Raw genomic sequence first — 20,544 nt, 5'->3', positions numbered from 1 at the left:
TGACATTCAGTATTTACCTTTGTACCATGAAGTTTGGGCGGAGATTTACACATGGCATCATTTGACGTATCTTATCTGACATTCAGTATTTACCTTTGTACCATGAAGTTTGGGAGGAGATTTACACATAGCATCATTTGACGTATCTTATCTGACATTCAGTATTTACCATTGTACCATGAAGTTTGGGCGGAGATTTACACATGGCATCATTTGACGTATCTTATCTGACGTTCAGTATTTACCTTTGTACCATGAAGTTTGGGCGGAGATTTACACATGGCATCATTTGACGTATCTAATCTGACATTCAGTATTTACCTTTGTACCATGAAGTTTGGGCGGAGATTTACACATGGCATCATTTGACGTATCTTATCTGACATTCAGTATTTACCTTTGTACCATGAAGTTTGGACGGAGATTTACACATGGCATCATTTGACGAATCTTATCTGACGTTCAGTATTTACCTTTGTACCATGAAGTTTGGGCGGAGATTTACACATGGCATCATTTGACGTATCTTATCTGACGTTCAGTATTTACCTTTGTACCATGAAGTTTAGGCGGAGATTTACACATGGCATCATTTGACGTATCTTATCTGACATTCAGTTTTTACCTTTGTACCATGAAGTTTGGGCGAAGATTTACACATGGCATCATTTGACGTATCTTATCTGACATTCAGTATTTACCTTTGTACCATGAAGTTTGGGAGGAGATTTACACATGGCATCATTTGACGTATCTTATCTGACATTCAGCATTTACCTTTGTACCATGAAGTTTGGGCGGAGATTTACACATGGCATCATTTGCCGTTTCTTATCTGACATTCAGTATTTACCTTTGTACCATGAAGTTTAGGAGGAGATTTACAAATGGCATCATTTGACGTATCTAATCTGACGTTCAGTATTTACCTTTGTACCATAAAGTTTGGGCGGAGATTTACACATGGCATCATTTGACGTATCTTATCTGACATTCAGTATTTACCTTTGTACCATGAATTTTGGGTGGAGATTTACACATGGCATCATTTGACGTATCTTATCTGACGTTCAGTATTTAGCTTTGTACCATGAAGTTTAGGCGGAGATTTACACATGGCATCATTTGACGTATCTTATCTGACATTCAGTATTTACCTTTGTACCATGAAGTTTGGGCTGAGATTTACACATGGCATCATTTGACGTATCTTATCTGACATTCAGTATTTACCATTGTACCATGAAGTTTGGGCTGAGATTTACACATGGCATCATTTGACGTATGTTATCTGACATTCAGTATTTACCTTTGTACCATGAAGTTTGGACGGAGATTTACACATGGCATCATTTGACGTATCTTATCTGACATTCAGTATTTACCTTTGTACCATGAAGTTTGGGCGGAGATTTACACATGGCATCATTTGACGTATCTTATCTGACATTCAGTATTTACCTTTGTACCATGAAGTTTAGGAGGAGATTTACACATGGCATCATTTGACGTATCTTATCTGACATTCAGTATTTACCTTTGTACCATGAAGTTTGGGCGGAGATTTACACATGGCATCATTTGACGCATCTTATCTGACATTCAGTATTTACCATTGTACCATGAAGTTTGGGCTGAGATTTACACATGGCATCATTTGACGTATCTTATCTGACATTCAGTATTTACCTTTGTACCATGAAGTTTGGACGGAGATTTATACATGGCATCATTTGACGTATCTTATCTGACATTCAGTATTTACCTTTGTACAATGAAGTTTGGGCGGAGATTTACACATGGCATCATTTGACGTATCTAATCTGACATTCAGTATTTACCTTTGTACCATGAAGTTTGGGCGGAGATTTACACATGGTATCATTTGACGTATCTTATCTGACATTCAGTATTTACCTTTGTACCATGAAGTTTGGGCGGAGATTTACACATGGCATCATTTGACGTATCTTATCTGACATTCAGTATTTACCTTTGTACCATGAAGTTTGGGCGGAGATTTACACATGGCATCATTTGACGTATCTAATCTGACATTCTTTAATGGCTGTACTACCCATTTCAGTTGACAGTCACAATCCCATGGGTTATTGTCCAAAGACATGATAGAGGAACGACCCATTATGTGTTTGATGTTGGAACTTAAGGTCTGTAAGTTGTTGTTAGACAATAACAAGTCTTTAAGTCGTAGATACGATCCTGGTGGTATATCAATCCAGAATAAATGATTTTTACTCAGATCCATTACTGTTAGCTGTGCCATATTTGTTACAAATGAGAAATTAAAACTAACTAGTTTGTTTTCTTTCAAATCCAGCGAACTCAAATTAGGGAGTGCTCGAAATGCAAGCTTATGTATAGAATTAACTTTGTTTCCTGCCATTAGAAGATCCTCTAATTTATCCAACCCAAGGAATGTATTTTCACTGATAGATCTTATTTTATTGTTAGATATATCTATCGAGTACACATTCTGTAGATTTGAAAACATACCATTGTTAAGATCTCTTAACTTATTATTGTTCAATGTTAACGTTTCCAGGTATATAAACGTTGCCATGGCTTGAGGATGAATTTTCTTTATGTTATTGTTTCCGAGCCTCAGAGTTTTCAGTCTAGGCATACCTTTTAATGTTTGAGCATCTATCTTTTTTATGTTATTTTGTTCCAAGTTCAAAAGTTTGATTTTGGACAATCTTTCCACATTAGAAGTCATAAATGCACCATCATCTATCCTACTTATGAAGTTATTATCGAGATGTATCTCCTCAAGATTCTCAATTCCATACGCGATTCCCTTTTTAAATTTCAACATTTTATTATACGACAAATCTAAGATTTGAAGTTGTCTCAGTAACGAGAATGATCCTGTTTCAATGGTGCTTATATCATTCCGGGATAAATCTAACTTTTTCAAATAGCGAATAAAATCAAATGTTCCATTCTTAATCTGTACCACTTTATTATTGGATAAAAATAACTCAGAAAGAGAATCGAGATCATTCAAATAGGACGAGCGGATTTCAGAAAGATCATTTGTAGATAAATCTAAGCTTTTTACATCCCGCAAATTATTGAAAGCACCGTTTTCTATCTCTTCAATGTGATTTGCGGATAGTAGTAATTCTTCAAGATTAAATAAATTAGCAAAGGACTTAGCTGGAACATGAATAATGGCATTTCCTCTCAATGAAAGACTTCGAAGTGAATAAAGGTTTTGGAACCATCTCGGTCGAATTTTCCAAAGCCTATTGCCGTTTAGTAAAAGTTCTTGTAAGTTTACGTTGTGATCAAACGTTGCATCGTAAAAGTCTGATATATTGTTACGGGACAGATCAAGTACCTGTAGATTTACGAGCGGTTTCAACACGTCTCTTGGCAGCATTTTTATTTTGTTCCCATTTAGATATAAAGATTTAAGTTCAGTAAGGTATGTAAATACCGTATAGGGTAAGAATTTAATCATGTTGTCAGACAAGCGAAGTTCCTGGAGGTTCCCGAGTCCATTAAATACTGCTGCCGATAGATGACGTATATTATTGTTTGTTAAAGACAAGATTTGGAGACTTCGGAGGTAGTGAAACACTGACGGATACATTATAGCAATGTTATTTCCCGACATTATAATTTCTTTGACTGACACACTGTCCCGGAATACATTTCTATTGATGTACTGAATCTGAGTTTCGGATTTATGATGGCGGTCCGTATGACGTGTACCACGTGATCTCATACTGCTACTATCGCCATACACAGTGAGCTTTGTAGCATCTGTAAAATAAATCATAATTTGAAAGAAAAATTTATGAATATTTGGTAACGTCATCACGAATATTAAAGTGTATACTGCTTTTTCAACACCTGACATTTCCAACATCCTGATTTTACATACACATTCCCATGGTCTTTAAATTTGACTATCCTAGCAGGAAAAAAACTGAGTATTCAAACACCTTGCTTAGTCTGATATTTTTTCTGGCCCCCAATATGTCGGATAACAAATGTTACACTGTAAAATGTAGAACAAAAAAACCAAACACTTGTGTGACCCAGTGACAAGAAGGAGATGTAGAATAAAAGAAAAGGACATAATCAGTTGCAAAGAAGGTACTCGACAAAAAATATTAAAACTATACAAACTTACATAATTATTAAAAATAAAGACTGGAATTAAGTGGCTAGTTAAGGTAAGTGACATGTCCTTTAAGGAGAGCAGGAAATACGCAATAGCTGTTTCACAAATACTAATGCAGACATATTAGTATTGTGCGGATATATATGTTGTGATGTGTATTATTAAAGAGGGGACAAGGGGTTTAACTGTTATGCTGTTTTGGGTCAATTTAGTTCTTTGTTATCTGTTATTTTAAAAATACATTTGCTGTTAGCTGTTATTGTCTTTTCCTTGTTAGCTGTTATAGGACTTTTTATTTTTTTGTTATCTGTTATTGTGAGAATGAATTTCCTGTTAACTGTTATTGAAAGTTTGACTGTTAGCATTTTGGCAGCCAAACGGTAGAAATTGTAATTATTGAACATTGGGGTCTTATTATTGGTAGTATGATGGTCCTTTATTCAGAGAATGATTCCAGTAACATACACATTACATATTATTTTCTATGAACCTGTATTTGAGTTACCTAGAATTGGTTTACTCAGTGTATCATAATATTTTTTTGTTTATGGAATACTTTTATCAGCATTTACTTTTGAGTTTTTGAAGAAACTCACACGTGTTTTTAATTCAAATAGTGTGTTCTTAGAAAAGAATCACAGAGCTGAGTCTGTGTTTCTTATTATATAAAAGTCGTTTAGGTTAAAGTTTTATGGACCTATGTCTATCCTCATATTGAATCCCTGACCATATGTTTTCCTTTTACAATATTAATATTTGTTCGAATTTGTCTTCTTCACGTATATATGGGGATAATGTTCCTTATATCCCCATTCGTAAATATTAGATTCGGTCAATTCTTAATATAATATTACAAAAAAGAAAACAATCTGACCACTTTATCCTACAATATCTTTATTATCATAGAAACCCAATAAGTTTGTGACAAAAATCAAAAACAAAAAAGCATAGTACTAGCATAGCAAAAAAAAATAACAATTCTTAAAGAAATGAATGCATGGAAAAAAATATATTAAATAAGACTTTTGCCCTCATGCAGCTCTAATAAAATTGAGAATGGAAATGGGGAATGTGTCAAAGAGACAACAACCCGACCATAGATCAGACAACAGCAGAAGGTCACCAACAGGTCTTAAATGCAACGAGAAATTATCGCACCCGGAGGCGTCCTTCAGCTGGCCCCTAAACAAATATATGCTAGTTCAGTCATAATGAACACCATACTAAACTAATGACTGTTTTATATTTTTAATGAGTTCCATGGTAGAGGGAGAGCATTTCTTTTACTTTTTTTCTTGGGTAAGTGACTTAAAATTATGAAAAGGTTAACATTTTTCAATTAGATTATCCTAGTTTTTGTTAATTTTACATTAAAGTGGGAAGTGTTTTTCATCCTCCAGCAAGTGGATACGTTTACATATTCTATCCTTTCTATAAATTATATAATAGCGACCCTTTTCTATTTCTACGTTATTGTCAGTAATACTCATAGTGATGTAACTATAGAAAAGTAATTTGAGGCTATAAAAAAAATCCCTATTTAAGCTAAGTTTTAAATTTTCATAAATTAACAGTTTACTATTTTCTTTATAACTATTTATTCTATTTTCAAAAATCTCTTTTAAATTTTACTTTAAATTCATTATTAATCATCGGTAAAGATTTTATTTCAGTGAAGTCCTTACAACTATTAACTTTATCTGAAAGGTCTTGGAGGGGAGAAATATTCATTGCGTATTTATACCAAGAATAAATACCATGGGAGTCCAATTGTTTTGACAATATAAATGCTACTTGAAGTTAATTAGGGATCTATATTTTCAGATGATGCGGTCTTGCTAGGTAAGATAGAGACTATGAAAAAATAAAATGTTCGAGGGGTGGGGGGGGGGGGTCTTTTTTTGCCCGGAATGCTATGTTTAATGCGGTTTTACTGGTACCCAGCAAAAATTAACAAAACGAAATGTAAAATATTTTGAGTGGAGTTTTATCCATAAATGAAATTTTATCACAGTTTTTTTATAATTTCAATCACCTCTTATCTTAAATCTGTATCTTGTTTTAAACAGCAAGCCATAGTGAAGATTTCTGAGCTATAAGTTTAAAATGGTTAAACCAATTTATCAAAGAGATTACTAGAATTTTCTATTAGGAGATTTCCCAATGAAGCTATCTTGGTTTTGATTAATAATGTGACTATCCTTGCTTTTTATGTTAGGTCTTCTGAACATGAAATAAGGTATTGTTACCATTACTCTTTGTAACAGTTCCTAGGAATTTACATTCAAATACATTTCTTATATCATATTAGCATCTCAATTAAGAAATTAAACTACACTTTAGACACGGTGTGGCTGTAAAATCATGATTTTAATTTTTTAAATGTTTATGTTTAGCGTTGGTTGACAATTATCACAGCAACTACTAAACTTATGTGTTCTTTTCTGTATACCTTCTTTACTCTCTGATATCAAAAGAGAATCATATGCAGAAGATAGTGATTCAAGGGTTAAGTTTGGTAGATTTGGATAACAACATGTTATTATCATACATTGAGTAAACCTAGAAAATGCTGAATTCATGTTCATAGAAAAAGTAGGATTATAATAAATTATACTGGGATTGGTCTTAATCAGACCCAACTGATACTTTATTTACTGTTATCTGTTATTGTTCCTTTTCAATTCTTTGTTATCTGTTTTAAGCCAAATCAATTTGCTGTTTTCCTGTTATTGGACCCCCCCCCCCACCCCCCTTGGCCCCCTCATTAAAGTCGACATTTTTGTTTGCAAAAAGGAAGATCCGCTCTCTTTAGAAAGATGAATTATTGTTATTGCCTCAAAAAATTAAAGGATATGGATTAAATGTACATTTAAAAAAATCAATGAACAGGTCTTTTTCTCCTGTTTTTCATCATCTTCACAGTTTATGATGTTTCCAATCCATTTTCAGTATTCAACAGTAAACTTAAAACCAGTCAGACAATTTTACATAGTTAACCTTTTGTAAGCTTAAGTGTATAATGTTGTATGTGGATGAATCAAATTATACTATGATACTATGATAGATTAGCATTAACAGCTAGACCAGTCATTCGTCCGATTATGCACGGCGAGTTAAAGGTTTTAAGGTCACTGCCAGTAGACAACATTTATCATATTTTATCGAATTTAGGATTTGGTTTTTATATTTATAAATTTTATCAGGATGTCTAGAGATTTGATAATTGTAATATTATATTTCCAAGCTGTTTATTTTATACAGAAAACTGTTTTATCAGTGTTATCACAACCACATCAACTGAAGAACGATGTTTTCGGGGTTTCATTTTAATAGCTAGATTTTCAGATAAACATACGTTGAAATATAATTGTGAAAACAGACGTTATCAAAAATTAAAAAAAATAGGCTTATCACGTACGTGTTAGTATAGAAAATAAAATAGCGTGAAACAAGAGAAGATAAAAAATGTACTTTTTGTTGTCATATTTTTTGGTAAAAGGTTACAATTGTTAATAATCTGATGTAGCGAATGTACTTTTCGCTTCAGTTGATTTTTCATCGCAAATAAACAAATCAATCAGTACTTTTGCATAAAAATGTTGTCCCACGTGACCCCACGTGTATCAGTTTATTTAATGAAAGCTGAAAAGATGACGAAAGATAAAGCTCATAATAAATAAAAACACTCCCAAGAAATGCAAACGCTCATTTAGCATCTGCCATTCTGCTGTATGATAACATACATGTATGATATTCTATGATAATTATCAAGGTATTATACTCGTGAAATATCATCATTACGTTTGGGATCATATATATACAGAATATCAGTTGACTAGATTAGAATAAATTTGAGAATGGAAATGGGGTATGTATCTAAGGGTCAACTACCCAACCAAAAACAAGAAAACAGCCCTCGACAACCAACTGATCTTCACCACAGCGACTTAATCCCGCATCGAGGGGGGTGGGGGGTAGTTGGCTCCAGCTCGTTCTTTGTTTTTTTCTGGTGGATATGTATGTCTGAATTAATGGAAAAGTAGGGTATAGTTAAATGAGACAGCAACCCAAGTAAACACAGCAATCAGGAGGTACCTTTCAGTCTTAAACAATAGACAGGTGTGTTACATATAAAGCTGTAAAGCATCCTAGTTGAGTCTACATACTTTAAAACTAATTTTAAAATTGATATCTGTTCAAGTCATTTGTTCAACTGTACAATTTTTTTATTTAAAAATTGATAGATACACAATGATTTACTTTAAATGTTTTCAAAACAAAACGCATTGCAATTTTAAAATTGATTTTAATATTAATGTGTTTATCTTTGTTGCTCATAGATAAAACATTCATGGGAAATTTTTTCCTCATTTTCAGAGAATCATTTGTAATTTTCACACACCGTTCTTGAAGTTTTCATGAATGTTTTAAGTGTCAAGAACAGCTATCACTTACAACGTCTTACAAGTTTAAAGCACACCCATCCACTGTCATAATTATCTAGCATTTACTCAACCTTTGTTTGCTTTGGTCGTCTTAATTACTTAGTCTACACAAAAGAATATAATCCTTTTATCATATGTCCATATTTATTTTTGCATTCGTCAAATTCGTAAAAAGGAGTATTCACGTGTCCAAATGACATTTTCGTATTTCTTCGTGTGCGAGGCAATGCTAGCTCCGTCTTATCTACGTCCTATTTCCGTTTACATATATTCTTTACATGTTCAATGACACAAACGGCTACTTTGATATAGGGAATATTGACATGTTCTCATAACATGTTCAATGACATAAGCGGCTACTTTGATATAGGGAATATTGACATGTTCTCATAACATGTTCAATGACATAAGCGGCTACTTTGATATAGGGAATATTGACATGTTCTCATAACATGTACGATAACATAAACGGCTACTTTGATATAGGGATTATTGACATGTTCTCATAACATGTTCAATGACATAAGCGGCTACTTTGATATAGGGAATATTGACATAAAATTGAGAATGTTCGAATATACTGATAATTGACGTGTTCCAATAAGAAATAAAAAGCAGATAAATGTATAGAATAAGTAACAAATTAATTTTCAGAAAAGTGGAGAGAGATTATATTTCAATTTCTATTTTTATTTCGTTTTCATCATTATTTAAAAGAATGGTTTTGGGGAACTAACATGCTTATTATTTCGATGGTTCAATTTTGGAAACAGATAATGTTTTGTCATCAAAATCTTCTCAGAGGATGTCTCGCAATGGGATATAATAACTTGCATTGTATATTATTACATACATATGCAAGTTGGTGTAGGTGGACGTATGAATTATCATCACTCACGAAAGAAGTTGCTAATTCATTACTGTCAGAACAAGTTATAAGAAAGGGTTCACACACCTGTTATCGATATGTAAGGCCACAATGTTAATGAACCGTCATTAAGATTGCACTTATACTTATACGAGCTGTTATATAGGGTCTCTGTCATGCATCCATTACATCGCGTTAGACATTGTTAGCATGAAAGGTCTTTTGTATTCGACATAAATATGACAGTAAGGTCTCACATACGAACTTGAAACGTGAGTCCACAAAATCTACATGGAGCTTATGATTAAATGACTGCACAAGTGGAATCAGATATCAAAGGTCGGATGAAGGATTTAAGCTTGGTGCAAGCCTTAAGTTCACAAAGCAAATTTGACTAGAACAAAAGTGGTTGGTAAGATTCAAATTTCAAAGATTTTAATATCAATAGATGTACAGCAAGGTTAAAACAAAGACTGGTGTTTCATCTCAGTACATCAAACTCAACACTGTATCTCTACGTTGACGTTTTTTTCTGGTTTTAAATCAACAATTACTGTATTTCAAAAGTACTCAATCATATTATTGTAAACATTCAACATTGTATGTCTGTTAAAATGTCTCTTGACTTACAAGGGTGATAAATGATGGCTTTTTGTTTAGTCTCTGTAGTAGTCAAAGAATTCCGAGCACAACTTCTTTACGAACTGATTCATCAATCGGAATGGCCTAGCCCGATTAAGTACTATAACGGATCTATGGTCCATGTCAAATATGAAGATGTGACATGATTGCCAATGTGACAACTTTCAGTTTTTACCCAAGCAATGGTTTGAATGAAATATCCCAATTATATCATGAAACTCTTTTTCAAGGACAGCCTCCTCAAATTAACCCCGCTCACCCCGAGGTCGAAAACAAAGGAAAACACTGTAAGGTTAAAACAGACCAGCCAATGATAAGTCAAACAATTGAAATGGTTGAACAGGAAACTAGACATCTTAAGATATATTTCTTCCTTTTGGTCACGTGGCACTACCAGTGTTTCAGTACATTCACATCGTTGACTTTCTTTTTTGTGACTTTTAGCATTCTTGATGGTTAATCCATGCTTTAGAATGTAAAAAGTGTTAGTACCATTAAGTATTAGCATCGAGCACTAATAACAAATATCTATGTTCAGGAATGATCAGCAGATTTATTTTATGAAACATTAACGTTTTGTTCTGTAGATAGGTCAGATAGGCGTTTTATATATATGTTATAGCTTCGGCATATTACAAATTTAGACAAACTTTATGAAACCTATATAATGTTTTATTTTTTATTTAGAAGTTTACATAGTATTGAGAATATGTTTTCCCAATGCATGTGATTGATTGAGTATGTATGTATATTAAATTGATTTATGTGGGACACCTGTTATTTTAGTGTTTTAAATGACTTCGATGTTCCATCGAAACTTGTGTCCTTATTTACAGTTGCACAACATTTTCGAGACCCCCAGTACCTCTAGTATAGAACATTGAAGACTCCAGCTTCATCTTTCGAACAGGTATTGAATTGAAATAACTACAAGAAATATACAACTGCACCCATTTGTTAGAATCACCAGGTATTCTACATATTTCCCAGTAAGTAGCTTCTGTTTAATAATTAGTTCTGGTAGAAATAATTGTTATCTGTAGGAATAAACGTCTGCTACGTTTCATGTGGGCATAGTTTTGTTTCTATGGCATTTGTCTTAGAAGCAATAAAATCATAAAGGTTAAATGGAGGGTACTTGAATCAATACCTGTTGTAAAATAGCCGATAGACACGATACAAAAAATACAAAAAAAAACAATGAACCATAAAGAGAGAATTGAGGTTTATGCGAATTGATACGGCAACCCAACGACAGTGAAATAAATATGCATGGAAAACATACAGGTTTCAGCAATGGACAGGTTTAAAATGTAAATCACTCCGACTATCATGCAATAGTTTAAAATAAGTTATCATATTTCTCTAACTACAGTGGTTTTTTTTTCGGGATTTGCCATCGAAGCTAAATTCACGGCAAAACCCCCCCCCCCCCCCCCCACACACACACACACACTGAGAGAGAACATACATGTATATATACATATAGCACACACCTGTTTTTTTGTTTTATGTCAAACCACATGTCCTTATTTTAATATGTCATATCGCATGTCCTTATTTTTATATTATATACCACATATCCTTAATTTTATATGTCTGACCACATGTCCTTATTTTTATATTTCAAATCACATGCCCTTATTTTAAGTCATACCAAATGATCTTATTCTTATATTCTATTCCACATGACCTTTTATAATATGTCATACCACATATCCTTATTGTTACATTTGTATATGTCATATCATATATCCTTATTTTAAGCTCACCTGGCCCGAAGGGACAAGTGAGCTTTTCTCATTACTTGGCGTCCGTCGTCGTCGTTGTCCGTCGTCGTTATATTTTACAAAAATCTTCTCCTCTAAAACTACTGGGCCAAATTTAACCAAACTTGGCCACAATCATCATTGATCTAGTTTTAAAAATGTGTCCGGTGACCCGGCCAACCAACCAAGATGGCCGCAATTGCTAAAAATAGAACATAGGGGTAAAATGCAGTTTTTGGCTTATAACACAAAAACCAAAGCATTTAGGGCAAATCTGACATGGATAAAATTCTTTATCAGGTCAAGATCTATCTGCCATAAAATTTTCAAATGAATTGGATAACCCGTTGTTAGGTTGCTTCCCCTGAATTGGTAATTTTAAGGAAATTTTGCTGTTTTTGGTTATTATCTTGAATATTATTATAGATAGAGATAAACTGTAAACAGCAATAATGTTCACCAAAGTAAGATTTACAAATAAGTCAACATGACCATAATGGTCAGTTGACCCCTTTAGGAGTTATTGCTCTTTATAGTCAATTTTTAACCATTTTTCGTCAATCTTAGTAATCTTTTAGAAAAATATTCTCCTCTGAAACTACTTGGCCGAATTAAACCAAACTTGGCCATAATCATCATTTGGGTATTTAGTTTAAAAAATGTGTCCGGTAACTCGGCCAACCAACCAAGATGGCCGCCCCATGGCTAAAAATAGAACATAGGGGTAAAATGCAGTTTTTGGCTTATAACTCAAAAATCAAAGCAGTTAGAGCAAATCTGACATCGGGTAAAATTCTTTATCAGGTCAAGATCTATCTGCCATGAAATTTTCAGATGAATTAGACAACCCGTTGTCTGGTTGCTGCCCCTGAATTGGTAATTTCAAGGAAATTTTGCTGTTTTTGGTTATTACCCTGAATACTATAATAGATATAGATAAACTGTAAACAGCAATAATGTAACGTCTCTAGTAATTAACAATAAACAAAAACCAAACATGATCAAACGACAACACGGTAGTCAAATATACAGGCTCCTGACTTGAAACATGGACAAATATTATGTCGCGGGTTTGAACATGTTTGCAAGCGCCAACCCTCCCACTAATACCGGGGGCCGAATGGGACTCTTGTGTATGTGGTTTATATTGTATTACTGATGAAATAGAGAATGAGTTTGATATCTACTTAAAACTGTTTGTGTTACTGTACGCAGATGATACAGTGTTATTTTCGGATAATGCATCCGATCTACAGTTGCAATTAGATATATTCTTTGAATATTGCAGTACCTGGAAATTAAAAGTTAATACAAGTAAAACTAAGATTATAATTTTTTCTGGTGGTAGATTACCCAAAAATATTAACTTTATATATGACGGAAATGCATTGGAGATAGTCAATGAATTGACATATCTTGGGTTGAATTTTTCAAGAACAGGTAGCTTTATGAGTGCTAAGAAGATTTTAGTTAGAAAAGCAAATAAAGCAATGTATGAAGTATTGAAAAAAGGGAGGTTGCACAACTTGTCAGTGAAATCACAATATGATCTTTTTGATAAAATTGTGAAGCCAATTCTCCTGTATGGTTGTGAGATTTGGGGTTTCAGTAATACTGATATTATAGAAAAAGTGCACTTAAAATTTTGTAAACTATTATTAAACCTTAAGAAGTCGACACCCAATTTTATGATTTATGGTGAACTTGGTATTTATTCCATGTCTGTATATATACAGCTGCGTATGGTTAATTTTTGGTCAAAAATGGTAAATGGGGATGATAACAGGATTGCTAAAATACTATACAAATACATGTTCTTGAAAAATTCTGACAACCAATTTAGGTCAGATTGGTTGAAATACATTAAAGATATATTAGATAAATGTGGATACAGCAATATATGGTTGTCACAAGGAAATTTTAATTCTAAGTGGTTGGGTATTAGTTTAAAACAAAAGTTATTTGATCAGTTTCAACAGAAATGGAGAGCTGATATTGACTGTTCGTCAAAAGGTTTGGCCTACAAATTGTATAAACAAAATTTTGAATTTGAGGAATATCTGAATATTTTAAGTGATAAAGATAAAATAACATATTGTAGATTTCGTACGGGTAACCATAAGTTACCCATCGAAACTGGTAGATGGAATAAGATTGAGCGAAACCTTAGATATTGTAACTTATGTCATTGTAACGAGATTGGTGATGAATTTCATTACACTTTGCAGTGTAGTTCTTTGGCAAATTTTCGAGCACAATATTTGGATACTTTTTTCTTGCACAGATGTAACATACTAAAATTTGAAAAACTATTTCAGTTAAAAACTAAAAATAAGTTGAAAAAGCTGTGCAAATTTATCAGGGTTATAACTTTTCAAGTGAGTCTTCCTGGTTAATCACCACTCTTCTCTACTATACTGTTTATTTTATTTTATTTGATATTTTCATCTCATCTTGTCATGTGTGTTTGTGTTATGTTATATGACTTTTGATGAACTTCTTTGTACCATTGTATCTTTATGGTGTTTGAGAAATAAAGAAATCTTGAAATCTTGTGGTTTTGTCAAAAATTCAATTCTGTCATAACAAAGTCATTTTTGTCTTACAAAACTATGTGATGCAGACTTGTTTTATGAGAACTTCAATTTTGTGATGACAAAATTCATTTTTGTCAAGACAAAATTCATTTTTGTAGACAAAATTCATTTTTGTCAAGACAAAATTCATTTCTGTAGACAAAATTCTTTTTTTTTCATGACAAAATTTAATCAATTAATTTTGTCAAATAGGTATGCAAATATATTATTTGCATAGAAAATTGACTCTAGTGACACAAAATTAACTTTTGTGACATAAATGAAATTTTCACATCTGTTTAACAAAAATCAATTTTGTCTACACAAATAAAAATCCACAAAATTGAACTTTCTCATGACAAAAATAAATTTTGGCATTACAAAGAGAAAAAAAGAATTAATTTTGTGTCACAAAAGTCAATTTTGTCAACACAAAAATAAATTTTGTCATTACAAAATTCAATTTGTGTTAATTTTTTGTGTAGACAAAATTAACTTTTGTGACACAAAATTGACTTATGTGACAAAAATGACTTTTGTGACACAAAATTGACTTTTGTGTTAAATTTTCACTTCTGTTTAACAAAACTCAATTTTGTCTACACAAAAATAAACACAAAATTGATTTTTTGTATGCAAATTAGTTCACAGAATCCAAACTAAACTAATTTGCATACAAAATTGACTTTTGTCGCCCCATTTTCAAATTAGGTAATAAAAGTAAAGTCTGTGTTACAAAAATGAATTTTGTCATGACAAAACTCACTTTTGTCCACTAAAAAGATAATTTTGTATGACAAAAATTAAATTTTGTAGTATGTTACCAATTTTGTTTACCTGAACTCATTTTTGTTGAACAAAACTCACGTTTGTCCGTACAAAATTGAATTTCGAGTACAAAATCACAAGATTCCCCCCCCCCCCCCCCCCCCCATTCGGCTCCCCGTAACTAACCTGTGACAGTAGTTTAGCAGTACAACAAAAGAACAAAGTATAAAAATCAGTTGAAAATGCTGCTCTCAAAGAACACAATAAGCAATTTCAATTAACAAAAAGACTTTAGAGTAAGTGCAATATATATATATATATATATATATATATATATATATATATATATATATATATATATATATATATATATATATATATATATATATATATATATACTGATATACAGTATCATTATATACGTGACAACATTCGGCCCACTTTTTAATTTCTTTTTCGGTAAAACGGATTTATTCTTTCTCATATCAAAGAACGTGAGTAACATATAAATTTCATTACTAAACTTCAATAATATCTTTTTCATTGTAAATTCATATAATGATTTTAGTAAATCATTCATGAATGGTTATTTTTATGAATGATTTTTTTTTTCTAACTTATTATTAGTCCGTGTGTGATCTAAAGATATAACAAGTCAAAAGATTAAAGGTGCTGGATTATATAACAAAATAAATTGTATACGATAAATATAACAGTTATTGTGCCAAACGATAAATATAACAGTTATTGTGCCAAGTTAATTCATTCAAACTGTTTAATGTGTTATCTGGTTGTAGAAGGTAGATAGTTCATATGAATAAAATGAGATACGAGATATATTGCAATGAAAAGTAAAACAGCAAAAATATCGGTACTACAATGAAAACTCAATACAAAAAAGAGGTGAACATCAGTATTTTCAATATTGCATTATTTATATATTATCTTTATTTCTCAATAAACCATTTACATTGGAATGGTACAGAAAACAGGGCCGTAACTACATTGAGGCAAATGAGGCAAATGCCTCATGTTTTAAATTTAAAAAAAAAAAACTAAAACAAAAGATTGTCTTCATATGATTGTCTTCATATCAAATTGTTTTCACAGAAAGTGTCTTGCAAGAAGCAAGTTCTCCTCACTCTCTGATGTCGCCCGTGCATATTTTCGTAATCCATGTTTCTAAAGGTTTTTACTTTTGGTTTTCAGAGTTGATGGTCTATTGTTTGTACTTTCTGTGTCCAGGGTTTGTCTTTTATTCATTTATTGTCCTACTTAATGATTAGTCTGAGTGTTCGATTTTCATTTGTAAACGTGTCACACTGTGTAATATTACATGTCCACCGATGGTCCAGGCATTATGCGAGAATATATTTTAAGAATATACGATGCTACTGGACACAGAAAAAAGTGGTCGTTTCTGCATGGAGAATTGAACTTGATATCATGGGCGTCAAGTTGGTTACCTATTCCCTATTCCCTATTCGTTACCTATTCCCTATTCCCTATTCGTTGCCTATTCGTTACCTATTCCCTATTCCCTATTCGTTACCTATTCGTTACCTATTCCCTATTCCCTATTCGTTACCTATTCGTTACCTATTCCCTATTCCCTATTCGTTGCCTATTCGTTACCTATTCCCTATTCCCTATTCGTTACCTATTCGTTACCTATTCCCTATTCCCTATTCGTTACCTATTCGTTACTTATTTGATTTTTAATATCCTTCCCCCTTTTTAATTATGGCATGGAATAGTTTAATATGGCTGCCGTTACCATGGAAACGGCACAATTGTGAAAAAAAAGAGCTTTTGGTTTTTGGTGAACTGTTTGGATATGCTTCAACTCAGAATCATCATATTTTAAAACAATGTAGGTGCCCACTATATACAGGTGTTGGATGATTTTGGCGATCATTGGAACTACTATGTTGCCATGGAAACTACACCAAAATTTTCAAAATTCTAAAAATGCTCAAAACTTCATGAAACTTCACAGTAATGATGAGCAACATTGGAGTTGGAATTTCCAAAATAGGTCTTGTTACCATGGAAACAATGCAAAAAGGTCAAAAATTTCAAAAATAAGAATTTTCCGCAAACTGGATGAAACTTTACAGGAATGGTAACTGGCATAGGCAGAGTTGGATTTTGAAGTTAGATTTTTCAAAATGGCCGCCGTAACCATGGAAACAGCAAAAATATCAAAAATTCAAAATGTTCAAACTTAATGAAACTTTGCAAAAATGTTACTGAACATCTGTAGATGCTCTCTGACTTTGGAATTGTCAAAATGGCTGTCGCTCACCTGGTAATAGTCTAGTTGTTAATAGTCTTACATATGGTAATAGTTCTGAATTGGTTGAGGTAAAATGATCTTTTTATGACCTATTTATATGTGTTTGTGCTCAACCGATCCTTTTACTTCATGTTCGATACGCATTTGTTCCTTACTTGTTTTTTATACGTTCTACCTTTTAACTGCTTTATGTCCGTATGTTTGAAGATGGATCTTGGTTCGACGGGATGAAATCACCGTGTTAGCGCTTGCGTAAAAACGAAGATGTGGTATGATTGCCAATGAGACAACACTCCACATTAGACCAAAATGACACAGAAATTATCAACTATAGTTCACTGTACGGCCTTCAACAATGAGCATAGCCCAAACCGTGTAGTCACCTATAAAAGGCCCAGACATGACAACCTCATACAATTCAAACAACAAAACTGACGGCCGTATTTCATATACAAAAAAATAAACGGAAATATGTAACACAAAAACAAACGATAACTACTTAATTTCAGGCTCTTGTCTAGGGACAGGCACATACTTACATAATGTGGTAGAGTTAAACATGTAAGCAGGGTGTACATCGTTTCGGAGCATGCTATTACCTTGTTTAATTCGTTCCATCACTCGCTTATAATTCGCTTATAATACGTGTATCTTACGTTGCACCTTTTAAAACATGATTTTCAATTGTTTTGTTGTCTCTGGTGGAAGATTTGGGCTCTTAGAGGTGATATAACTCTATAAGTGCATTTGTATCCGTTCCAGCGGTCGGATAATACCCTGTTAAATATTCGTTACTATTTCGCTTTTAAAAAGTTTGTTGTACGTTGCACCTTTTAGAAAAGGATTTCCAATTGTGTTCATATCTCTGGTGGTAATAATGTGTTCTTATAGATGAAATACCCCTATAAGCGCATATGTACTCGTTCCAGCGATCGGTTAATACCCTGTTACCTATTCGTTACCTATTCGTTACCTATTCACTTATAGTACGTTTGTTGTACGTTGCACCTTTTAGAAAAGGATTTTCAATTAAATTCATATCTCTGATGGTAACAATGTGTTCTTAGAGATGAAATGACCCCATTAGAGCGCATGTACCCGTTCCAGCGCTCGGTAAATAACCTGTTACCTATTCGTTACTTATTCGCTTTTAATGCGCGGGGTATACGGTGCACCTTGAAATAAATCGTTTTTTAATTGTGTTCAGGTCTCTGGTGGTAAGAATGTGTTCTTAGAGATGAAATGACCCTATTAGCGCGCATGTACCCGTTCCAGCGCTCGGTTAATACCCTGTTACCTATTCGTTACCTATTCGTTACCTATTCGCTTATAATACATTTTTTATACGTTTCACCTGTTAGAAAAGGATTTTCAATTATGTCCATGTCTCAGGTGGTAGCAATGTGTTCTTAGAGATGAAATTACCCTATTAGCGCTGTTGTACCCGTTCCAGTGCTCGGTAAATACTCTTGTTACCTATTCGTTACCTATTCGCTTTTAATGCGCGGGGTATACGCTGCAACTTGAAATAAATCGTGTTTTAATTGTGTTCATGTCTCAGGTGGTAACAATGTGTTCTTAGAGATGAAATGACCCCATTAGAGCGCATGTACCCGTTCCAGCGCTCGGTAAATAACCTGTTACCTATTCGTTACCTATTCGCTTTTAATGCGCGGGGTATACGGTGCACCTTGAAATAAATCGTTTTTTAATTGTGTTCAGGTCTCTGGTGGTAAGAATGTGTTCTTAGAGATGAAATGACCCTATTAGCGCGCATGTACCCGTTCCAGCGCTCGGTTAATACCCTGTTACCTATTCGTTACCTATTCGCTTATAATACATTTTTTTATACGTTTCACCTGTTAGAAAAGGATTTTCAATTATGTCCATGTCTCAGGTGGTAACAATGTGTTCTTAGAGATGAAATGACCCCATTAGAGCGCATGTACCCGTTCCAGCGCTCGGTAAATAACCTGTTACCTATTCGTTACCTATTCGCTTTTAATGCGCGGGGTATACGCTGCACCTTGAAATAAATCGTGTTTTAATTGTGTTCATGTCTAGTGGTAACAATGTGTTCTTAGAGATGAAATGACCCCATTAGAGCGTATGTACCCGTTCCAGCGCTCGGTAAATAACCTGTTACCTATTCGTTACTTATTCGCTTTTAATACGCGGGGTATACGGTGCACCTTGAAATAAATCGTTTTTTAATTGTGTTCAGGTCTCTGGTGGTAAGAATGTGTTCTTAAAGATGAAATTACCCTATTAGCGCGCATGTACCCGTTCCAGCGCTCGGTTAATACCCTGTTACCTATTCGTTACCTATTCGTTACCTATTCGCTTATAATACATTTTTTTATACGTTGCACCTGTTAGAAAAGGATTTTCAATTATGTCCAGGTCTCAGACGGTAACAATGTGTTCTTAGAGATGAAATGACCCCATTAGAGCGCATGTACCCGTTCCAGCGCTCGGTAAATAACCTGTTACCTATTCGTTACCTATTCGCTTTTAATGAGCGGGTTATACGGTGCACCTTGAAATAAATCGTTTTTTAATTGTGTTCAGGTCTCTGGTGGTAAGAATGTGTTCTTAGAGATGAAATGACCCTATTAGCGCGCATGTACCCGTTCCAGCGCTCGGTTAATACCCTGTTACCCATTCGTTACCTATTCGTTACCTATTCGCTTTTAATGCGCGGGGTATACGCTGCAACTTGAAATAAATCGTGTTTTAATTGTGTTCATGTCTCAGGTGGTAACAATGTGTTCTTAGAGATGAAATTACCCTATTAGCGCTCATGTACCCGTTCCAGTGCTCGGTAAATAATCTTGTTACCTATTCGTTACCTATTCGCTTTTAATGCGCAGGGTATACGCTGCAACTTGAAATAAATCGTGTTTTAATTGTGTTCATGTCTGGTGGTAACAATGTGTTCTGAGAGATGAAATGACCCCATTAGAGCGCATGTACCCGTTCCAGCGCTCGGTAAATAACCTGTTACCTATTCGTTAC

General features: G+C 33.6%; 1 protein-coding gene across 1 annotated transcript in view; it reads right to left on the bottom strand.

The window, feature by feature from the left end:
* Nucleotides 1-20,544, bottom strand: part of LOC143082154 (uncharacterized) — a 49,049-nt gene that overhangs the window by 8,349 nt on the left and 20,156 nt on the right. Inside the window, exon 2 of the mRNA XM_076257718.1 lies at nucleotides 1,994-3,792. Coding sequence (XP_076113833.1) covers nucleotides 1,994-3,792 — 1,799 coding nt within the window. The remainder of the gene's footprint in view (nucleotides 1-1,993; nucleotides 3,793-20,544) is intronic.

The sequence above is a fragment of the Mytilus galloprovincialis genome, chromosome 7 (assembly GCF_965363235.1).
Source record: "Mytilus galloprovincialis chromosome 7, xbMytGall1.hap1.1, whole genome shotgun sequence".
NCBI classification, from domain to species: Eukaryota; Metazoa; Mollusca; class Bivalvia; order Mytilida; family Mytilidae; genus Mytilus; species Mytilus galloprovincialis.
This window is presented reverse-complemented; position numbering and strand designations above follow the sequence as displayed.